This window comes from Melitaea cinxia, chromosome 30 (genome assembly GCF_905220565.1).
Source record: "Melitaea cinxia chromosome 30, ilMelCinx1.1, whole genome shotgun sequence".
Taxonomy (NCBI): Eukaryota; Metazoa; Arthropoda; class Insecta; order Lepidoptera; family Nymphalidae; genus Melitaea; species Melitaea cinxia.
The window spans coordinates 6,383,429-6,404,961 of record NC_059423.1 but is presented as its reverse complement, the minus strand read 5'-3'; the positions used below and the strand labels follow the sequence as shown (position 1 = coordinate 6,404,961).

The 21,533-nt window shown below is 33.6% G+C and overlaps 1 protein-coding gene across 1 annotated transcript in view; it reads left to right on the top strand.

Annotated features, from left to right (window-relative positions):
- The window catches only part of LOC123668238 (scavenger receptor class B member 1), a 75,612-nt gene that overhangs the window by 12,870 nt on the left and 41,209 nt on the right, over positions 1–21,533 (top strand). The window contains exon 2 of the mRNA XM_045602011.1: positions 20,507–20,598. Coding sequence (XP_045457967.1) covers positions 20,507–20,598 — 92 coding nt within the window. The remainder of the gene's footprint in view (positions 1–20,506; positions 20,599–21,533) is intronic.

Sequence of the window (21,533 nt, the reverse complement as noted above, 5' to 3'; positions counted from 1 at the left end):
GCACGTACTATATTTAATTACTTCAGTTATTTATTAGTTAATACACAGACGTACAATAAATAAACACTTTATATATGTTCAGAAATTAATGGGACGTAACGGACTTGCATCTGATCTTTACTCGTGTGTTCAATATAAACTAAAGAGTAACTGCGGAGTTTCTTGCCGATTCTTCTCTGCAGAATCTACATTCCGAATCGGTGGTAGCTTCACTTTTACAAAAATAATAATTTATTTTTAAAGTTTTAATTTGTAAAATGACGATTCGAAAGTGCTCTTGGAGCCTATTTGAATAAAGCTGTTTTTGATTGATTAATTGATTGATTGAAACAAGCTGTTAAACTCCTAACTGAATTTCTTCAAATGGGGCCTAAATGCGTTTCTTCAAACGGGGGTCCTGTAGGTGTAATGGACCACGTTCCACGTGATATAAATTCCTAGCCCGTTTTTAAATTTGACATTGTTTAAATAAACGAGCTAATTTGATAGACTCTTTCCGCATGATACCTTACGTGAGCGCGTAAACACGGCTATAATTTACAATGAAAAACATTCGACGAGAAAAAGAATTCGTTTCCATATGCGTTTGTTTAGTTGTATGCGGCAGTTAGTATTAATATTTCGATTTATCGACGTGTTATTTATAGGACCTGAGAAAATTAGTATTTGAGGGTTATGCAGAAGTACGTTGCCAGTACTCGTATATTAAGATAAAGTAAAATTTAAAAAAGTGTAAGAATATTTAATCTATAACACCTACGAATTGAAAAAATATTTTTGTGTCAGATTGCCCATATACCCTTGAAGGCTATAGGCTATACCCATAATATTTATATAACTATACATTACATTTATGACCAGCCTGTTGGCTTAGTGGGAGTGGTCCTATTTACTGAATCAAACAAAGGAGGAGGTTCGCAATTCGACTGTACACTTTACTGTGTGTACCGATTTTGATGATTCATTGATTTATTTGAAGCCTATAAATAAAGAGACTTATTCATAATATTATGTTATGTCAAACATATAACTTCTGTATTAACAGTAGAAACAATATTCTTTTAAAAATGTAGGAGAATCTCTGAGGAATGGAGACAGCACAAAACAATTGGGATATTTCATTTTTTGCTTTGTTTAGTGCTAAAGTTCTAATGTGTATATTAAGATACTTATATTTACTAAATATATATGATCATTAATAAATAAATTAATTAATTAATTAATATTAATTTATAATCAACATTTCACGCATGTCACTTTTTAGTTAAATAATTGTTTATTAAGTTTTTATGCAAAGAACATTACAATTCTGGACCTTTATATATCACTAACACTTCTATCTAATAGGATATTTACCCTAATACCGTACAGCCCAGCCCTACCACAAGATAATAATGATCGTAACTTTTACTAAATAATCATTTACATAAATAAAACTTAACCACAAATACTTATAATTAACTCTATTCGAACAACGTAAAGTACGTTTTTGTTTATAGCAACAGCGGTAACACGGGCATTCGACGAAATGTAATGAAAAAAAAAAACAATTTGCGAGTAAAACCTACTTGCACAGCAGTAAATCGCCAGTCTCTCTTGCGCACGCGCAGTATAATGGCGTTCTAATTTCAATTTCCAACCAATTGAGACCGCGTCGAGACATTCCATTTTCGAATTTTTCAAAATGGCGTTTACGTTTTCCCGGTTTTTCGAATACGTCAAGGACAATAGGGGGATCAGTGAGTGTTTTTTTTTTGTGTTATTTTTTTTAGTTTTTGTGACTGTCCGATTAAAATTGATTGCTCAATTTGAAAGGCGGTTAACGAGATCTTTCGAGCGTTTTGTTAAATTGTGCATTTCAGTTATTGTTCGAATTTTGAAATTACTTTAGTTGGTGTAATATTTCTAATAGATATGAGTGATTTTGTGATATCGATAAGGGATTTTCACTGTTCGGTAATCTGTAAGGGACGCTTAGCTACTGCTGGGGCGAATCCTATCCTATTAAACAGAAGGAACTTCCTCAAAGTTTTATTTTGAATTGTGACATGTATCAGAATATCTCTTGGAACATGTGACTTTTTTTTTTAATGGACTTTTCACGGTCAAGACTCACGTGCTATATTCCTAGTACAGGCAGTCCTCGACTTGCTTCGTTTCGCGTTACGTTGTATAATGTTTTGACACTATTCTTCAAGCATACGTCAATTGTTTCGATTTCTAGCATTAGATAATTCAAATTTTATGTTAATAATAAATTTTTTGCGGCCTATCAGTGTTACAAGTCCTGTATGGATAACAAGGAGAAAGAAGCAATCTAGTATCGATAGATTTTTATAACGCTTCGTTTCAGCCAGTAATATCCCACTGCTGGGCATAGGTCTCTTTCCCCATGTAGGAGAAGAATCAAAGCTTAATCCACCAACGCTGCTCTAATGGCGGACTAACTTGTTTCTTTTTTTATAAACCGAATGTTTAATTTATTTTAGTTAATGATATACATATAACAAAAATAACTACTTATTTTACGATTTTACAATTATTTTAAGAACTTACTTTCGATACTAAGGCATATTTCTTGTTATGTAGTTTTTTTTTTTTGAGTCGTTACGGACCATAACCTTTCACATGTACACATATGAAAAAAATATTACTCGACTTACGTCGTTTCGATTTACGTCGCGTATTTCGATAACTTAACATGCTGTAAGTACGTGAACTGCCCTAACCGATATAGATAGATTTTGTAGGTTTTATCTAGTTTGTATAATATATAATAATAATAATAATAATAATAATAATAACTCTTTATAGTACACCAAGAATGAGCAAAATTACAAAAGCAAAAACAGGATATATGTAAGTATAAAAGGCGACCTTAACGCCAATGAGCGATCTCTTCCAGGCAATCTTTATAATATAATTAATTTGAAAATATTTCTTTTTTGGTTTTGATATAGATTCATATATTTTGCAATGGTTAATATGTAAACCGGTTATTTACTATGTTCGTGTTCTCGATTTTTCGATTTAGACCATTTTAATTAAAAATTTTTTTTTAAATGAATTCTATTTTTTTTTACGTTACTATATTAATTAAAATTGCTTTTATTTTTATACTAGTTGTGCCCCGCGGTGTGCGTTAATTTGAGGAACAAACGTATCTATTAAAATATTTTTAAACAATTATACTTATTTCAATATAGTTCAATTATACGTCCAAATTGAACGTTATAAAAGACAAAGTTTATCTTCATAAAATTGTCTTATTGATGAAGTATTTTACGAATCATTCGTAAGGATTCATACGCTAAGCTAAGACTGATGCAATAAAATTACCTTTTCATTTTTTGTGATCATTAATTCGTTGCAGAGTTATTAACTGTAATGTTTTCTAAGATATTCATTGAAATCAAATGACATATTCATTTGGATAAGGATTTATACCATATCTATAACCTTTGCAAATAGTGCATTATTTTAGAAGAAACTTCATTACCATAAAAAAGGTCATAACGAGTTAATCTTAAGAGATAGACATATGCTTTCGCGGACTTTTTTTAGGAACTTTTAGTGGCGTTCAATTCCGTCAATTTTTGGGTAGGTTTAACCGTCTCCGAAAGAACCGAAAGATCTCAAAAATAATATTTTTCCCGTTTCCGTAACATTTCTTATAAATACTCAGATCCTATTGGTCTTAGCGTGATGTTATATAGCGTATAATTTTTCTTGGGAAATGGAATATTCAACACAAAAATAAATTTTTAATTTAAACCACGAATTTCTGAGATTAGTGCGTTTAAAAAAACAAAATCTTCCGCTTTGTAATATTAGTATAAATATATTAATTTAAACATAGTAATAAATATTTTTATAATGTCATTTTAAAATTCCGTCATGTTTGAAAAACGTTTCGCAGCTACAATGTGAAGTGTAAACAATGATCTTTAGAATGAGGAACGTAAATCAACAGCCGGACACGTAGAGCAACGTCGACCATTCCTCTAAATCGCGAAGGTTGAACATTCTGCATAGCAAAATACTTGCGTCTTAATACGTAACTAGATTAAACTTGTTTGTAGATTGTCTTGTGTATAGATTATATTAGCTGGGCCCCGCGACTTCACGCGTTAAATTGAGGAAAAATAACTTATAATCTTAATGTATTATTTTTTATGTGGGTAGACGAAAAAAATAGTCAAGTAAATACACTTTATTACAGATAGCTAAAAGAGTACTTGTCAGACCTCGATCAAATTTAAATGAAACTACAAGACAAGCACCACCTTTCGATTAAAAATGAATCATGGAAATCGGTCCACCCAGTAAAAAGTGTTGTGGTGACTAAAAATAAAGGGGAATAATTGTGTTTGCTCGCAAACGAAAAAAAACCGACTTCAATTACATCGACGAGTAATACAACGTAGATCGACGAAAAAATAGTCAAGTAACTACGCGTTATCAAAGATTGCTCAAAAAGTAGTTATCAGATCTCGATAAAATTTGTGACCACATGATAAACATCAGCTTTCGATTAAAAAAAAATTTTGTCGAAATCGGTCCACCTGGTCAAAAGTTCTGATGTAACATACATAAAAAAAAAATAGTCGAATTGAGAACCTCCTCCTTTTTTTGAAGTCGGCTAAAAAATACAGTCGAATCGAGAACCTCCTGTTTTTGACGTCGATTAAAAACTAAAGTAGCTATGATTTCATATTTTTTTTAAAACTAAAATCGTTTAAATATCTATACTAATATTATAAAGCTGAAGAGTTTGTTCGTTTGTTTATTGTTGATTCGAATTGAGAAATTATTTTTGTGTCTGATAGGTAGTCCATTTACCTAGGATGACTGTTGGCCGTATAATATTATAGTACGTTTTTCCTCAAATTAAAGTGAGTTAAACCGCGGGACACGACAAGTTAGAAAATAGTTTCAAAACGTTACATTTACAGAAATAATTTTTATCATTTTGTAGGTCAATATAATAGTTGTATCTTAACCATTTTTAACTGAGGTAGGGCATAGCAGGAATTTCCTGCTCAAAATATGGAGCAGCCCGACTGGGGTAGTACCTCGACCTTACAGAAAATCACAGCAAAATAATACTGTTTTCAAGCAGTATTGTGTTCCTGTTGGTGAGTAAGGTGACCAGAGCTCCTGGGGATTGGGGATTTGGTCGGCAACGCGCTTGCGATGCTTCTGGTATTGCAGGCGTCTATAAGCTACGGTAATCGCTTACCATCAGGTGAGCCGTACGCTTGTTTGCCGAACTAGTGGCATAAAAAAAAAAAAAAATTAGAATTATTTCGAAACAAAGTACATTATTATTACATAATTCTATTAATAATTTTGTTAGATATTACGCAAAAACAACATTAGCCTAAAATAATATAACAATTAAACGCGAATAGTAATTAACATATGATCTTAATGTTTATGTCACTGTTTTACGAAATACTAATTGCGCTTTGTGGTTTTACTTGCATAACATCTGGAACTTTTATTATTATGGGACAGAATGTAGATCTATAGCTGTCTAATACTGCGTTTTATAGCAATCAGCCTAACCCATTTTGGATGGTTGTTTTATATATATATATATATATATATATATATATATATATATATATATATATACTAGCTGTGCTCGCGGCTTCGCCCGCGTTGAAATCAGTGTTTCACAAAGTTTTACCGGCAAACTTCCAGTGAAACTTTCATCAAAATCGGCTTAGTCATTTCGTAAACCTTCCTCTTGAAGCACTCTCTCCATTGGTGAAACCGCATGAAAATCCGTTCAGTAGATTTTGAGGGAATCAACCACATACACTTTTGGGGACTTTGTTTTATAATAAACTAACTGTTGTCCGCGACTACGTTCGCGTGGTTATGAAGATATGCATTATTATTAAGATGTTTAACGCAAACTATTTTTTTATTTCAGTCACTTGAAATGCTTATCACACTGAGTAACTTTTTAAAAGGCACAATTTAGTATAATTTAATAGTTATTCTTATAAAACCTCTCTATACACCACATTTTTAGCTTTATTTTCAGGGTGCAGTATAAATAACCTATCAGGCGAACTTATAGCTGCTGTTTATGTTTCCTACAAACTATCAAGCCCAATTATAAAAAGCCCTCTTAGCGGTGGAATATCGCAAAATTCGTTCTTAGCGGACGTCTACTTACTATAATCTACCTCCCTACCAAATTTTATCTTTGTCCATCCTGGATGGATTAAAAACCGCTGGATGGTCCCATCGGTTTTTGAGTGATGAGTGAGTCAGTGACCTTTCTTTTTTATATATATAGATTACGATACATTATTTGGACACCTCCTCACCATCTATAGAGTATACATAACCATAAACTTCCAACCCCGTTTTATCCCCTTAAGAGTCAAGTTTCGTAAAAGCCGGTCTTAACAGATGTTAACACCCTATAAGGAACCTGCCAAACTTCAAGTTTGTGACTATTATAGTTTCGGAGATTTCGTGATGAGCGAGTCAAACTACCATCCCCCGTTTTAACCCCATAAGGGATTTGATTTCTAAAGATACGTTATTTACACACCTTCTTACCATCTATAGAGCATACATTTTAAATTTCAAGTCTCTTACTTCTAAAACATAGGACTTTCATACAAACTTCCAACCCCCGTTTTAACCCTTTAGGGGTCGAGTTTCGTAAAATCCGGTCTTAACGAATGTTTACGCTCTATAAGGAGCCTACCTGCCAAATTTCAAACTTGTAAGTGTTATAGTTTCGGAGATTTCGTGATGAGCGAGTCAAACTACCATACCCCATTTTAACCCCAAAAGGGATTTGATTTCTAAAGATACATTATTTAGACACCTTCTTACCATCTATAGAGCATACATTTTAAATTTCAAGTCTCTTACTTCAAAAACATAGGACTTTCATACAAACTTGCAACCCCCGTTTTAACCCTTTAGGGGTCGAGTTTCGTAAAATCCGTTCTTAGCGGATGTCTACGTTCTATAAGGAGCCTACCTGCCAAATTTCAAGTTTGTAGGTGTTATAGTTTCGGAGATTTCGTGATGAGTGAGTGACCTTTCGCTTTTATATATATTATTATTATTATAGATATTAGCATTAGCTAGGTACTTAACGTATGAAGTAATGATAAGATCTTCTATATCTCCACCGACTTTTAATTAAAGGATAATATAATAATACAATATTCAGGTAGTAAAATATGTAAGAGAATTGATGAATTGTAAATATAAATTAAAAGGAAAAATTTACCTTCCAAATTTTGTAATTTACATCTGTCAATTTTTTTTTAATAAAAAAATATAATAACGTAAAATGAGGTTTGTTTTATATTCTGATTTAAAAAGTTTGTGTATGTGTCGATACATCATAATAACACTAACTGACCTGGCTAACTTTGTTTGCCATAGTTTTCTTTCTGTGAATTTGCCGACTTTATTTTATATAAACCTTGTCTGATAAGCAAACGAATACAAATAATTGTGTTTATTCGAGAACGAAAAAAAAACCGACTTCAATTACATCGACAATTACTCGTAGTAGTCGAAAAATAGTCAAGTAAATACGCGTTATAAGAGATATTAGAAGTACCTCAAAAAATGGAACCACACGACATGGCACCACCTTTTGATTAAAAACATAATAATCGGGTCGATTAAACAAAGTCACATTTTAAAATGGGCTAGGATTTTTTTCTTTGGTACCCTTGTGGGTTTCCCCATCGTGCCTCGGAGAGCACGTTAAACTGTCGGTCCCGGTTGTTATCATATGCACCTGATAGCGAACATTCCTCATAAAGATTATATCCGCCAACCCGCTGTGGAGCAGCGTGGTGGATACATGGAGATAGAGACCTATGCCCAGCAGTGAGATTTTTCGGACTGAATTTTCTTAATCATCATCATCATCACTTCAGCCTATCGCAGTCCACTGCTGGACATAGGCCTCCACAAGTTCGCCCCAAAAATGACGTGAATTCAAGTATGTTACCCATAGTCACTACGCTGGACAGGCGGGTTGGTGACCGCAGGGCTGGTTGTGTCGTACCGAAGACTGCGTCTTCGACCTGTGTATTTTAAAACCAGCCGTTGGATGGTTATCCCGCTATCGGTATGTTCGTAATCATCGTCATTCAATACACGTTATATAAATCTATAGTTATAGTTATTTCTTATTCAGAAAATGTATCCTAAATACATAAAAAAAAATATATTTACATATTCGAAAAATAAAGTTAGGAAAAATATACATAACGACTTTCGTAATCTCTATTATTAAGTAAATATGGACACGGTCTGTTAACAGTTGCACTAAGACAGATGAATATAATATTTTTGAGGTTATTATTATATGTTACAAAATATCATTGGAACAGCGCGTTGCCGTAGTTTGCAGTTAACTCTGATTTTTGCTCCGTGGGTTGTGTTCGATACTTGCCCTGAGTATGGGAGTAATGTGTGTTTCATTTGTATATGTGTTATTTATACAACTCAGTCTAATATCCCACTGCTGGGCATATGCCTCTATCTATGTAAGTCAAGGGTCGCAGCTTAATCCACCATGCTGCTCCATTGGGGGTTGGCGGTTGGTGGCCATAGAATAGCAAACCTACGTTACACGGATGACACCACCTTATTTGCAACCGGTACTCAATGGGAGAGCTGCCGATGAGGATGGAAACCGTAGGCCTGGAGTTCGGAGTGAAGATCAATCGGACCAAGACCAAGGTACTGATTATGAACCGCCTTAACAACTCGCCGGAAGTGACTCAAGTTGCGAACTGCGAGGTAGTACAGTCGTAATTATGTGTACCTTGAAACTCTAATAACGAACAACGTCGGGTGCACGGACGAGGTGAAGCGACGAATAGCAATAACGAGAACTGCTATGGATAAGCTGAAAAAGATTCGGTAGAATCGAAACATCACGAAAGCCGCCAAGACCAGCTCGATGAAACCTTGTCATCCCCATATTTTTTACGGTGTTTGCCGTGGTCTGGGTGTTTATGCAGTCATTGTGGGTCTTCGCACCGTGCCTCGGAGAGTACGTTAAGCCGACGGTCCCGGTTGTTATCATGTACACCTGATCGCGATCGTTACTCATAGTAGGGAATATATTCGCCAACCCGCATTAGAGCAGCGTGGTGGATTAAGCTATGATCCTTCTCCTAAATGGGGAAAGAGGCCTATCCCCAGTAGTGGGATATTACAGGCTGAAGCGAAGACGTGTACACAACACGATATTCATTTATTTATATTTAATTATAGTTTTCAATGACAGTTATAATTTTTTGTGCTAAAATCAGACAGCCCTATCTCTTCGTATTCGCAATGATGAAGGTCGATTCTATTTGGTATCAAGACCATTGATTTCGTCAAACTACGCGTACGTACAAACGATTGTTGCAATAGACATTCCTATAGTTAAAGTAATTAGTAATAACAGCTATAAAATAAGAATAATTAACGGTCGTTCGAATTAATCGCGTTTTTACTGTTAAGAATTAATTAATTTTTCTCTACGGTTAGTTATTATGAACTTTATGAATGGACTTATGTTTTCTGTCGCTTCTGGTTTGTAGTATTAAAAACATCTGATAATAATAAAAATAGTAATATTCTTTATTGTACATACATATACAGAAATGACAGAATATTAAAATAACCGCTTTTTACTAAATGCACATGGATGTATACACGGTACATATACCAAAATATATTTTTTTTTACAATTTTTGTCTGTCTGTTTATTCTGGCTAATCTCTGAAACGGCTGGACCGATTTTGACGGGACTTTTACTAGCAGATAGCTGATGTAAGAAGGAGTAATGTATTTATTTTATAACTCTGCGAACTGATCAATAACTTTTTTGTTAAATTCCACGCGGACGAAGTCGCGGGCACAGCTAGTATATATATAGATATGTATCTGACACAACCATAAGAGTTATTTCTACAATTTTTGCAATAAATCACTTGTCGTAGTACAATGTGTTATGTATGACATTTAATAAAAACCTCGCTACTTTTATGTAATCGAATATTTTGTAACGTTTTCTTTGTCGCTGTGTTGAAATATTATAAAGATACAAATATACATAATTACGTTTAATGGAAAACATAATCGACTTCAATATGGAGCCGGTGTAATATGTAATTAAGTCTAAACTCAACCTACTTATAGAATTTTGTGCTACGACTAGTCTAAAGTTTCTTATCTTGTATGGGAGAAGAGTGTTACTCTTGCACATTTATAACATATTAGCATCCGGCCCCGGCTTCGCACGGGTATTTAACAAAAATTTTAAACTAGTTCTTTTCCCCAATTTTTTGAAAATGTAGTATAGCCTATGTCATCCGCGGATACGTACTGTAGCTTCCCAACTATGAAAGAATTTTTCTAATCGGTTCAGTAGTTTCGGAGCCTATTCAATGCAAACAAATAAACAATCAAACCTTTCCTCTTTATAATATTAGTATGGGCGTTTGAGCTTGTATATTGTATGTGTTTCCGGACGCCCGACACTGGAGTAAATCTTAGTGGAGGGCGTTGATTGTGAAATATTTTTTTTAAATTATTTATAACACTAGCGATTCGATTAACTGCACTATTGTTGTCGTTGGGCAATCTGATAATCGAAAACCATATAGCATAATATAATACTAGCTGACCCCGCAAACGTTGTTTTGCCGTATGTTATTAACCACCCCCCCCTTACCACCCCCCCCCCCTTATAATTAGGGGTTATGAAAAATAGATGTTGGCCGATTCTCAGACCTACGCGATATGCAGACAAAATATGCACATAAAATTTCATAAAAATCTGTCCACCCGTTTCACGAACGAACACTGTAACACGAGAATTTTGTATATAAGATGTAGATAGATTAGGTGATGACGTATTAACTTAAATTACATAAATACTAAAACTTAAATAACGGAATAACATACAAAGTGTATGTACTAGCATAACTTCCTTCAAATACTTATTAACATCTGAACTATGTATCAAGATGAAACCTACTACCTACATCAGATCTTAAGTCAGATATCCAAGATTACCAAAAAAATTATTATTTTGACTTGTCATGCTCTCCAAAAGACCTCTGTAAGTAATTTTTCTAGTAAACTTCTTTGTATTACGACTTAAGGTATTTACGTCTGTCTTGAGAGAAATCATTAGTAATGGAAAAATTTGTCCAAATTTTGACAACGCGTTAGCGCAGCGGTAATAATATAATAATAATAATAATTTAATTTAGACATATGTCCATATTTTTTTAGGTTAAGTTAGCACTGGTAATAGCACAGGCTGTTGCGATTCTTGCTCACGACATACATTTGTATCGACCATATAGATACTAGTCGTGGTCTGGGCGTTGTGTTTGTGTATTGTATGTGTTTTCGGACCCCCACCACAAAAGAAAAACCTACTAGGGGATCCGTTGAGTGTGAAGCGTTTATTAATTCTAATTCTTAAATAAGTACTAAATAATACTGCACGCAGTGTTGTGTACCTGTGTTAGTAAGGTGGAGAGCTCAATGGGGAAGGTCGGGGGTAAGGTCGGCAACGCGCTCACGATGCTTCTGGTGTTGCTGGTATCTATAGGCTACGGTAACCGCTCACCATAAGGACCGTACGCTTGTCTGCCAACCGATTTGTATATAAAAAAAAAAAAAAAAAAAAAACTTCTAATGTAGATAAATAAGTATTTACAACTTGAAAAAAAAAACATTATTTGTGGAAAAATTTGTCTGAGATGTATAAGTACATAATTAAATAATAGTCATAAATAAAAACGAAATACGAAATATGCTATTTCATCAACTACAACCTACCATACTCATGTACTAAAGGTTAAATGTAAAGTTTACATAATCAATATAAAACATGCAAATATCAACCATAATGTATACGAATAAGAGTTCATTTCATTTCAATTAACGAAAGAGTACGAAATTTTGTCACGTATTGTAATGGAATTACAAAGCTATGAAATTATATATAATTATTTGAATTAAGACCTTATATTTAGGAGAATAAGGGTTATATTTATTTTTTTTATTTAATTAGTTATGATTCGTTCATCTAGGAATGATAGTTTTTGCGGCATGACGCAGTTTTATTAGTGAATCATATTTAACAGTTAATTTTTTGTTGCTATTAACACGAGTACAAACAATTATACTTACATTTGTACCTATCATATATATTAATACGCCAAGATAACATCTTCAACAAACATCTTAATGTTTGCCTTCCTTTTTCGAAAATACTTCACAATAACTCGTCATAAATTATATATCGTTTTATAGATAATGCTCTACCGGCATCCACAACTAAAAAATTTAAACTGTTTAAAAAGGAAGATTAGGTATGCTTCAATAAGAAGGAAGGCAATTTTTTTCCTCAAATTAACGCGAATGGAACCGCGGCGCCCAGCTAGTGTAAATATAATTGTGTTTATTCTCAAACCAAGGAAAATAACCCTTAATTTTTCTTTTATATCACGAGATCTGCAAACAAGCGTACGGCTCACCTGATTCCTGAGCTCTGGTCACCTTACTCACCAACAGGAACACAATACGGCTTGAAAGCAGTATTATTTAGCTGTGATCTTCTGTAAGGTCGAGGTACTTCTCCAGTCGGGCTGCTCCATATTTTGAACGGGAAATTTGTTGCTGTGCGCTACCTCAGTTAAGTTTAATCTACATTGACAAGTAACAGAACAATTTATATCATAGGGATAACTAAAAAACTACTCGCCAGATCTCCATCAATTATATGGCACCACATGACATGCACCAGATTTCAATGAAAAAAAAAAAAACAATATGTAAATCGTTGCGCTCAGTAAAAGTTGTAAGGACACATAAGAAATACAGGTTAGTTGAGAACCTTTTTGAAGTCGGTTAATAAATAAATCGATTATTCTATAAAATGATGACCTAATAGTTATATTAACCTAATGTATGTAATCTCGATAAATAATGATTATTAAGTAATATTTCTACCAAAGAAAAGAGATTTAAATCAGCGGTTCTCAATCTTTTTTTAATCTTACCCAGAGATATCTTTATATCTGATGTCCAAGCAATTAAACATACAGACATGGCCTCCGAGTCAAATAAACCAAGTCCAAATTATTGAAAATATATTCGATAGGTTGTTTTTTTTTCATTACTCTAATTTTTTTTTTCGCTTTATACAAAAGTATTTAATGAAAAAATAATAATCTAAAAGTATTCCGATTGCCATATTATTTTACTTAGACAACAAAATAGACAATTTGGAATGGATTTATTTTTGTTGTTGTGACAAACATAAATTCATATTTTTATGCGGAGTGATTTTATTATGTAGTGCATTTTTAATTGAAAATTTTCCAAAAAATAATTTGGATGATATATATTTTTTTAATTTTGAACAATTTTTCTTATTTACTTACTTTTTGAGAATATGTGTTTAAAATTTTATAGATTGTGATGTCCATATTATAGAATAAAAATTGTAAAATGATTGAATATACAACACATCCTCCTGTTGTAAACAAATTAAAAATATACCCATGTCAAAAATGTTTTATAAGTCACGACCATAGAATAAAATGACACTTTCTTTGAGTTTTGTTCTTCTGTGTCAGGACGCTTATAATTTTTACTGCTAGTTTCAGTCGTAGGATCTTTGGTAGCTAATAAATTTCACTAATATTTAGAGTATCTAACTATGATTTAATTTTTAATTTTTATTCTAAAAATATTATTTTTTTAATAACATAACATTCAATGACAAAATCGACTTTTTGGAACATCAAATCTGGTGTCCCACAGCCCTAGTCTACAGGCAATGGCTTGAGAAGCACTGATCGACAGAACAGCAACTAGTTATGTAAGCCGTTTCCTCTTTGCGCAAGAGCACACGCGTCGCCGATTTGACATAATAACGTTGAACGAACGCGCTCTCTTGAAAGAGTTCCGTAAGAACTTTGATTATAAAAATTGGTTACGCACATAAATACTAAGGTTCATATTGATTTATCTACGATTCAGCCTGTAACATCCCACTGCTGGGCATAGACCTCTTTCTTTTTCTTTCTCTTCCATGGAGGAGAAGAATTAGAGCTTAATCTACCACGCTGCTCCACTGCGGGATGGCGGATATGTTCCTTTCTATGAGTAACGATCGCTATCGGGTATTTATGGTAAAAACCGGGACTGACGGCTTAACGTAATCTCCGAGGCTCGGTGTTGAGACCCACAAGAACAGACATCCGAACCGGAAAGAAATATTTGTAAAGTTACAAATATCCTTCCGGAGCGGGAATCGAATCCGCAAACTATCGGCGTTTGAAGCTACTACTCGCACGAATATACCAGAGCGGTTAATTTATTTAATCTATGTGATCTATTGATTGCCGGTGTAGGCTGGATGAGGATTGCGGAAAACTGGGATGTCTGGCGCGAACTTGGGGAGGCCTATGTCCAGCAGTGAACTGCAATAGGCTGAAGTGATGATTTATACATATTTTTATTGAGGTAGGGTACAGCAGAAAATATCTTGCTCTAATCTGGAGCAACGCTGGGGAAGTACCTCAACATTACAGAAGATCACAGCTAAGTAATACTGTTTTCAAGTGGTGATGTGTTCCTTGTGGTGAATGAGGTAGACAGAGCTCTTGGAGATTGTAAAAAGATAGGGTCGGCAACGCATATGCAACGCTCCTGTTGTTGTGGGCGTCCATAGGCTTCATCCTCTTACTACCAGGCGGATCTTACGTTTGTGAGCAAAACTAGCTGGCCTGGAGAAATTTGTATCACCTTTTTACCCGACTGCCAAGGAAGGGTTATGTTTTTCGCGCGTATCTTGTATGTATGTATCTTTATATGTAATATTCTTTACTACCTCATATTTCCAGAACCACTGAACGGATTTACATAATTGAGGTATCGTTAGGTTCGTCTTAGCTGCCCAAGTGTTCTTAGATAGGTGACATTAAAAAAAAATCAAACATGGCGGCTGCGCGAAGCCATTGTAGTTAATGAAAAAAAATTTTTTTTCTCGAATACTACAATATGGGTATCAAATTGAAGGGCATAATACAAGGATTTTAAAAAGGTATATCATGATTATTTTCCTTAATGTATTACATATATCAAAATAAAATATAGCCTATCTTTCAAGTTGGATCAAACTGCACACGGTGTGTAAATTTGATTAAAATCGGTTAAGTACTTTAGGAGTCCATGTAATTTATATATATTAAGATAAGAAAAAAATGAGTCGAGAAAACGTTTAAAAAATATGTACTCGATAATTAGACTAAACATATGGAAGTCACGATCTTGTCAACTATGATTTCACAAACAAGAAGTTAATGCACTTTGAAAATATACAAAAATATACAAAATGGCTGCCATTGTTTGTTTGATTAAAAAAAATGTTTAAATTTGAATTCAAGCTAACATTAATATTTGTTTTATTATAATTTTTGTGAGTTCAAAAGCATTGTATAATGGAATTTTTTGAATGTCAATAGTCAGTGAACTTGTCTGAATTTCATTGTTCAAAATAATAATGTTTGTATTTATTATTTATACTTTCCTAAGTGACGGAGTTTGTTGTTTGTAAAGACGTCTTGGGTTTTTTTCGTGTTTCAATTCTGCTCGTTAGATGTGTGCATATTTTGATGACTACACCTATATATTTTTGATTAATAAACTTTTCCAAGCAAGTTACGGAAATCAGAAATATTATAAGCTATTGGTTTCAATTAAAATGTCAAATATATTCTGCAGCTTTCAAATATATAACTCTGAGTTATAAAAATAAATTTAAATACGGAACAGCAAATCAAGAATAATTTTAATACTTAAGCAATCGGGAAAATAGCTTACTGCGCTTTAAGGCGGGGTAAAAAAAATGTTAGATACCCTCCGATGTCACCCAATTTAATTTTTATTTATGTTGACGTCACTACACATGTACTGCTCTCATAATCTCGGTACTATTCATCATGGCTTAACCTAACCTTGTATACACGAGAAATGCAAACACATATAAAATCAAAACAGGTAGAAGTGTTTTAATACGTATAGATAAACAAATTATATATTTATAAGTAAGATAGCAGAAGGTTAATAAACCAACGAATATTATAAATACAAGTTAATGCAGAGTGGAATTTTGGAACTTATACCCTGCATGTAATTTCAGAGGGCTTGGGAAACATTTAGACTCAAACGGATGTATAGTAAATCAAATAACGCATTATATTATTCTATACAAAAGAAAAATCATTATCTATCACCTATTATCTTATATATAAAAATGAATTGTAAAATGTGTTGGTAAGCGCATAACTCAACAACCCCTGGATGAATTTTACCAATTCTTTTTCTAAATGTTCTTTGAAGTCCAAGGATGGTTTTTACAGCGAGAAAAATTCGAATAATTTCCGTGAAAACCCTAAAAACCGCCCTTTTCTTTTTCCCATACAAACGTTTTCTAACTAAAATGTAGAGTCAATTTAAACTTTATTGCTATTCAATAAAGTTCATGTTAAATAATATATTAGGACGCATTTTACGTAAGTTATTAATGATTAAATTGATCTTATTCGTAGACCGCATTTTAATTTAATTTACATACGGTAAAAATTAATTGGCTATTTCACATTACTTATTATATTGTTGCGGGGAACAATGGAAAATTCCTGTTTTTAAACTATCAACTCCAAATTTGGTATGAATCTTCTATAGGGTAAAACCGGGATAGGTGCCTCACTTTTTGAAATAGCCACCTAATTTTAAAAATATGATTTTTATACGAATAATTTTTATTAATGTAGCTAGCTCAATCCTTTATGTTGAATTATGACTATTTTTTTTCAACCTAGCCTATGCAGATTAAGCAGAAATTAGCTTTTCGTGAACCCTTTTTTTTTGAGGATAGATGCCTACCTATATGGATAGTTGCTCCACCATGAAAATAGTGAGTAGGATAGATGCCCTTTAAACCGTGTAAACGAAAAACCCAAACCAAATGTTAGGTTAGGTTAGGTTAGTTCTACTCCTAAAACATCGATTGTCTCCAAGAAACATGGGCCATAGCAATGAAAAAATTTTTGTGCTTTTTTATATCTTTTAATTGTTATAATTAGAATATAATTTTTATATCACACAGATTACTATACCTAATTAAATTTTTAGAGCTTTTGTTTAACTAAAATATAAATTCGTAACATCTAAGATTTTTATTTTTTGTGTTACCCACATTAGGAATTCTAAACATTTTTGAATATCATATCAAAAATTGACCGCTCCAGCGGGGTTCGAACCCGCGTCTCCGACTTACCGTGTCGGCGCTCTAGCCAATTAACCCGATATGCACACAAAATTAGCGGGTTCGAACCCCGCTGGAGCGGTCAATTTTTGATATGATATTCAAAAATGTTTATAAATTCGTAAGTTTCAACATGATGTGTACATGTGATGTAGAAATGATCGATGAGCGGATTTTAGGATAACTCATGCCCAATAAGGGATACGGGGGTGGGCGTTAATAATGAAAATTTTAAATGTATGTAACTCCGAAACTACTGAACCAATTTTTATCCAATATTTTAAGCATCTGTAATTTGGTCCAACTTGGGAGATAGGGTAGTTTTTATCTCAATTGAACCTGATAGGTGGCGTTGCTATTGGCATCTAGCTCTGAAACCACTGAATCAATTTTTATCAAATTTTGTAAGCATCTGTAATTTTGTCTAACTTGGAAGGTATGGTAGTTTTTATCTCAATTGGACCCGGCAGGCTGCTATCGGTATGTAAGCTATAAAATTTCGTAGCTGTTTTCCGGGCAAGACAACGTCTGCCGGGTCCGCTAGTTACAAATAAAAAGATAAATTATTTTAAAAAATCATTAAAAATTAACAAAAAAACGTTTGTCAGCTCAGACGGGCTGCTGGAGTTTTCTCTTTAAGGACGATTACCGTGACATTTTTATTTAAAAACTAGCTGACTCCGCAAACATTGTTTTGCCGTATATGTTATTTACCCTCCCCCCCCCCCCCCCCATCCTTATAACTTAGCGGTATGAAAAATAGATGTTGACAGATTCTCAGACCTACCCGATATGCACACAAAATTTCATAAAAATCGGTCTAGCTGTTTCGGAGGAGTACATATAGTAACTAATATTGTGACACGAGAATTTTATATATAAGATAAAAATGTTCTATTAAGTGAATTAAATTGTAATTAAATAAAAAGTTAAAACTCTAAAATCAAAACATTAATTCACGTTTGCTACTCGTATCGGTACAGTAAACGCTGGTATACTGTTATACCTGTCACTCAGCTTCACTGCCATCTCTCCGTTTCCCACGACATCACTCCCCATAATTTCTTAACTTCAAAAATGTTACATAGTAATAAATAATAATAGAACTTCATGTGTGTAGATTAAATAGTTAACGAGTTGTGAAGTAGTCAAAAGTGGCTCGAAATAGTTCGTATAATATTATCCAAGACGCGTTGCCAGTTTTTTTACTAATGTAGGGCACAGCAGGAATTTTCCTGCTTAAGATATGGGGCAACCCGACTGCGGACCTCGACCTTACAGAATACCACAGCTAAATGATACAGTTTTCAAGCGGTGTTGTATTCCTGTTGGTGAGTAAGGTGACCAAAGCTCCTGGGGAGAATTGAGGATAGGGTCGGCTACGCTCTTGCTATGCTTCTGCTGTTGCAGATGTCTATAAGCTACGGTAATCGCTTACCAGCAGGTGAGCCGTGCGCTTGTTTGCCGACCTAGTTACATTAAAAAAAGTACTTTTTTAACTTGACACTATTAAAATATTGATTATTATATATTCATCAAATAAATGTAAGTACCTGGATGTCCGAGCTTAGCTCGGTATTTTTAGTAAATCGTGTTTTTTGGAAATCATATTTAAATACGAATTACATATATATAAAATACGAATAATATTTTTTTTACCGACAATAATAAAAAAATATAGACAAATATAAAAAAATAAAAAAATAAATAATTAAAACATAATAAAGATAAAATATGAATAATATTTTTCAATTTTACCGACGTAATAATATAAAATAAAAACTGGTTATTTTAATAAAAAATAACGAGTGCAATTAGAAAAAAGAAAAAGTAATAATCGATTTGTAAATTTGAGTATTCGAACCGTGGACTTTTCGGTTGATCGCGACCGCCCGATTTCCCACCTGAGCTATTACAACTTTATTGACATTTGCGAAATTTATCTTCGTATTCTAACGATATTGTAGCCATTTTTTCATTGTCTAAAAACTGGGATAAAACAACATTTTATAAAAATGAATCCTAGCTAGATTTATTTATCTCTCCCGAAATTCCCTGCATACTAAATTTCATGAAAATCGTTGGAGCCGTTTCCGAGATTCAGATTATATATATATATTATACTTAAGAATTGCTCGTTTAAAAGTATAAGATTCTTAACGAAATTAAAGTATTTCTAAATCAACTATCATCGCTCCTCAGTCATAATAAAATCTCCGTAAATCCAGTAATGTGTATCGCTATTATTCTCAGCTATCTTATTCACTAATTTAGCGATCTCTCCGGCCGAAACCAGCCAGCTATAACCTGATACATACTTCGCATTGTGCGTTATTTCGTACATAACTACACGCTAAGTTATCAATTATAATTGTTTATTTTAAATGTAAAAAAAAAGCTATAATTTACGTCGACAAGTACAAAATATATTATTAAAGATCGCTCAAAAAGTACTCGTCAGATCTGATCTTATTTAAATGAGACAACGTGACAATATGTATAGTACAAGTATAGTACAATACATAATATTAGATATCACTCAAAAACTACTACTACACACACTAGAGAATTACACTACAGAATATTTTTTTAACCGTTGGTTTAGCGACGCCGCGTTGGCGCAACGGTTACAGCCATGGATTGTATCGACCTGTTGCGCTGGCGGTTGCGGGTTCGATCCCCGCACATGACAAACATTTGTATTGGCCATACAGGTGTTTGCCGTGGTCGTGGTGTTTGTGCAATCCTTGTGGGTCTCCCCACCGTGCCTCGGAGAGCACGTTAAGCTGTCGGTCCCGGTTGTTATCATGTACACCTGATAGCGATCGTTACTCATAGTAGAAAATATATCCGCCAACCCGCATTGGAGCAGCGTGGTGGATTGAGCTCTGATCCTTCTCCTACATGGGGAAAGAGGCTTATGCCCAGTAGTGGGATATTACAGGCTGAAGCGTATATTTTTTTAAACGTTAAAAAATTAAATAGAATAATTATGCATATAGTCCAACATCTGTATGTTTATCTTTTATATAACCATAATATATATAACCATAACACCCCCCTTTCATCCTTAGAGAGGAGATAGAAAGAGACAGAGTAAAGACAAAAACCAATAACATAAGTAAAATATAAACTTGTTTTCAGGGTTCGTGCTGGCCTCCGCGGTGGTGCTGCTCCTCCTCGGTATAATATGCGCAATATTCTTCAGTACCTGGGTCCGGATGTTCATAGACCATGTGAGTATAAATTCTAATTTATCAAAAAGACATGACTTTCAAAAAAAACTTTCGCGTTGAGTCCTGTACAAGTAAAAATGTTAATATAGTAGGAGATACGAATTAGAGACGAACTCCATTCAGCAGATAAAAAAAATATTCGCGAAAGGATTGACTGAAAATTCCTGGCCAGGCTATATTAAATTAAATTTTTTTTTATTAAAAGTCCACCTTTGAGTTATAAGAATAAATTTGATACCTATACCGACAGGTTTGAAGCCTGTAAAAAATGCAAACGTTGGGTTGTCTTTTATCCTGGCGTAGCTACTGGGCGGCATGTATAAACAGGTATAATAATATATATTGTTCTAGTTACTTTCAACCACGTGTTTGGTAAATAAGTCTTACTCAAAATGACCGCTATTTATTCGAATACGATGATACAGGGTTGCCTGCTAAAAGTCTAGTTTGAATGACGGTTGTTGAATATAATATAGCCTGGCCAGGAATTTTCCAGCCAACCCTTTCGAGATTTATCTTTAACATACTATTTTTATCCATTAAGCAGACGGGTGAAGATCACGTCTAGTTCGGATCTTAGACTAATAGTTAACAAACAAGAAAGTGAATAAATAAAATAATAACAAAGAATAAGTATAATTTAATATTTTAATTTAAGTCTTCTAGTCAATTTCGTAAAAAAAAATATATTTTAAATCCAATTATAGATTAGCATTTCGTAAAACCAAGCCAAGCGAGATGTATTGACGCAATCGGAATGCTTTAAAAAGATTATTATCGAACTAAGTCTTGTGTTAGCCTCGAATCGCTATATAAGGGTACGATACGACAAATCGTTCAGATATATCTGATTGTAAACAGTGTATGTCAGATCCGACACGTGACCGGAGTCTCCTCAAGAACAATTATTTACCGTAATCCTATTTAAAATTTGA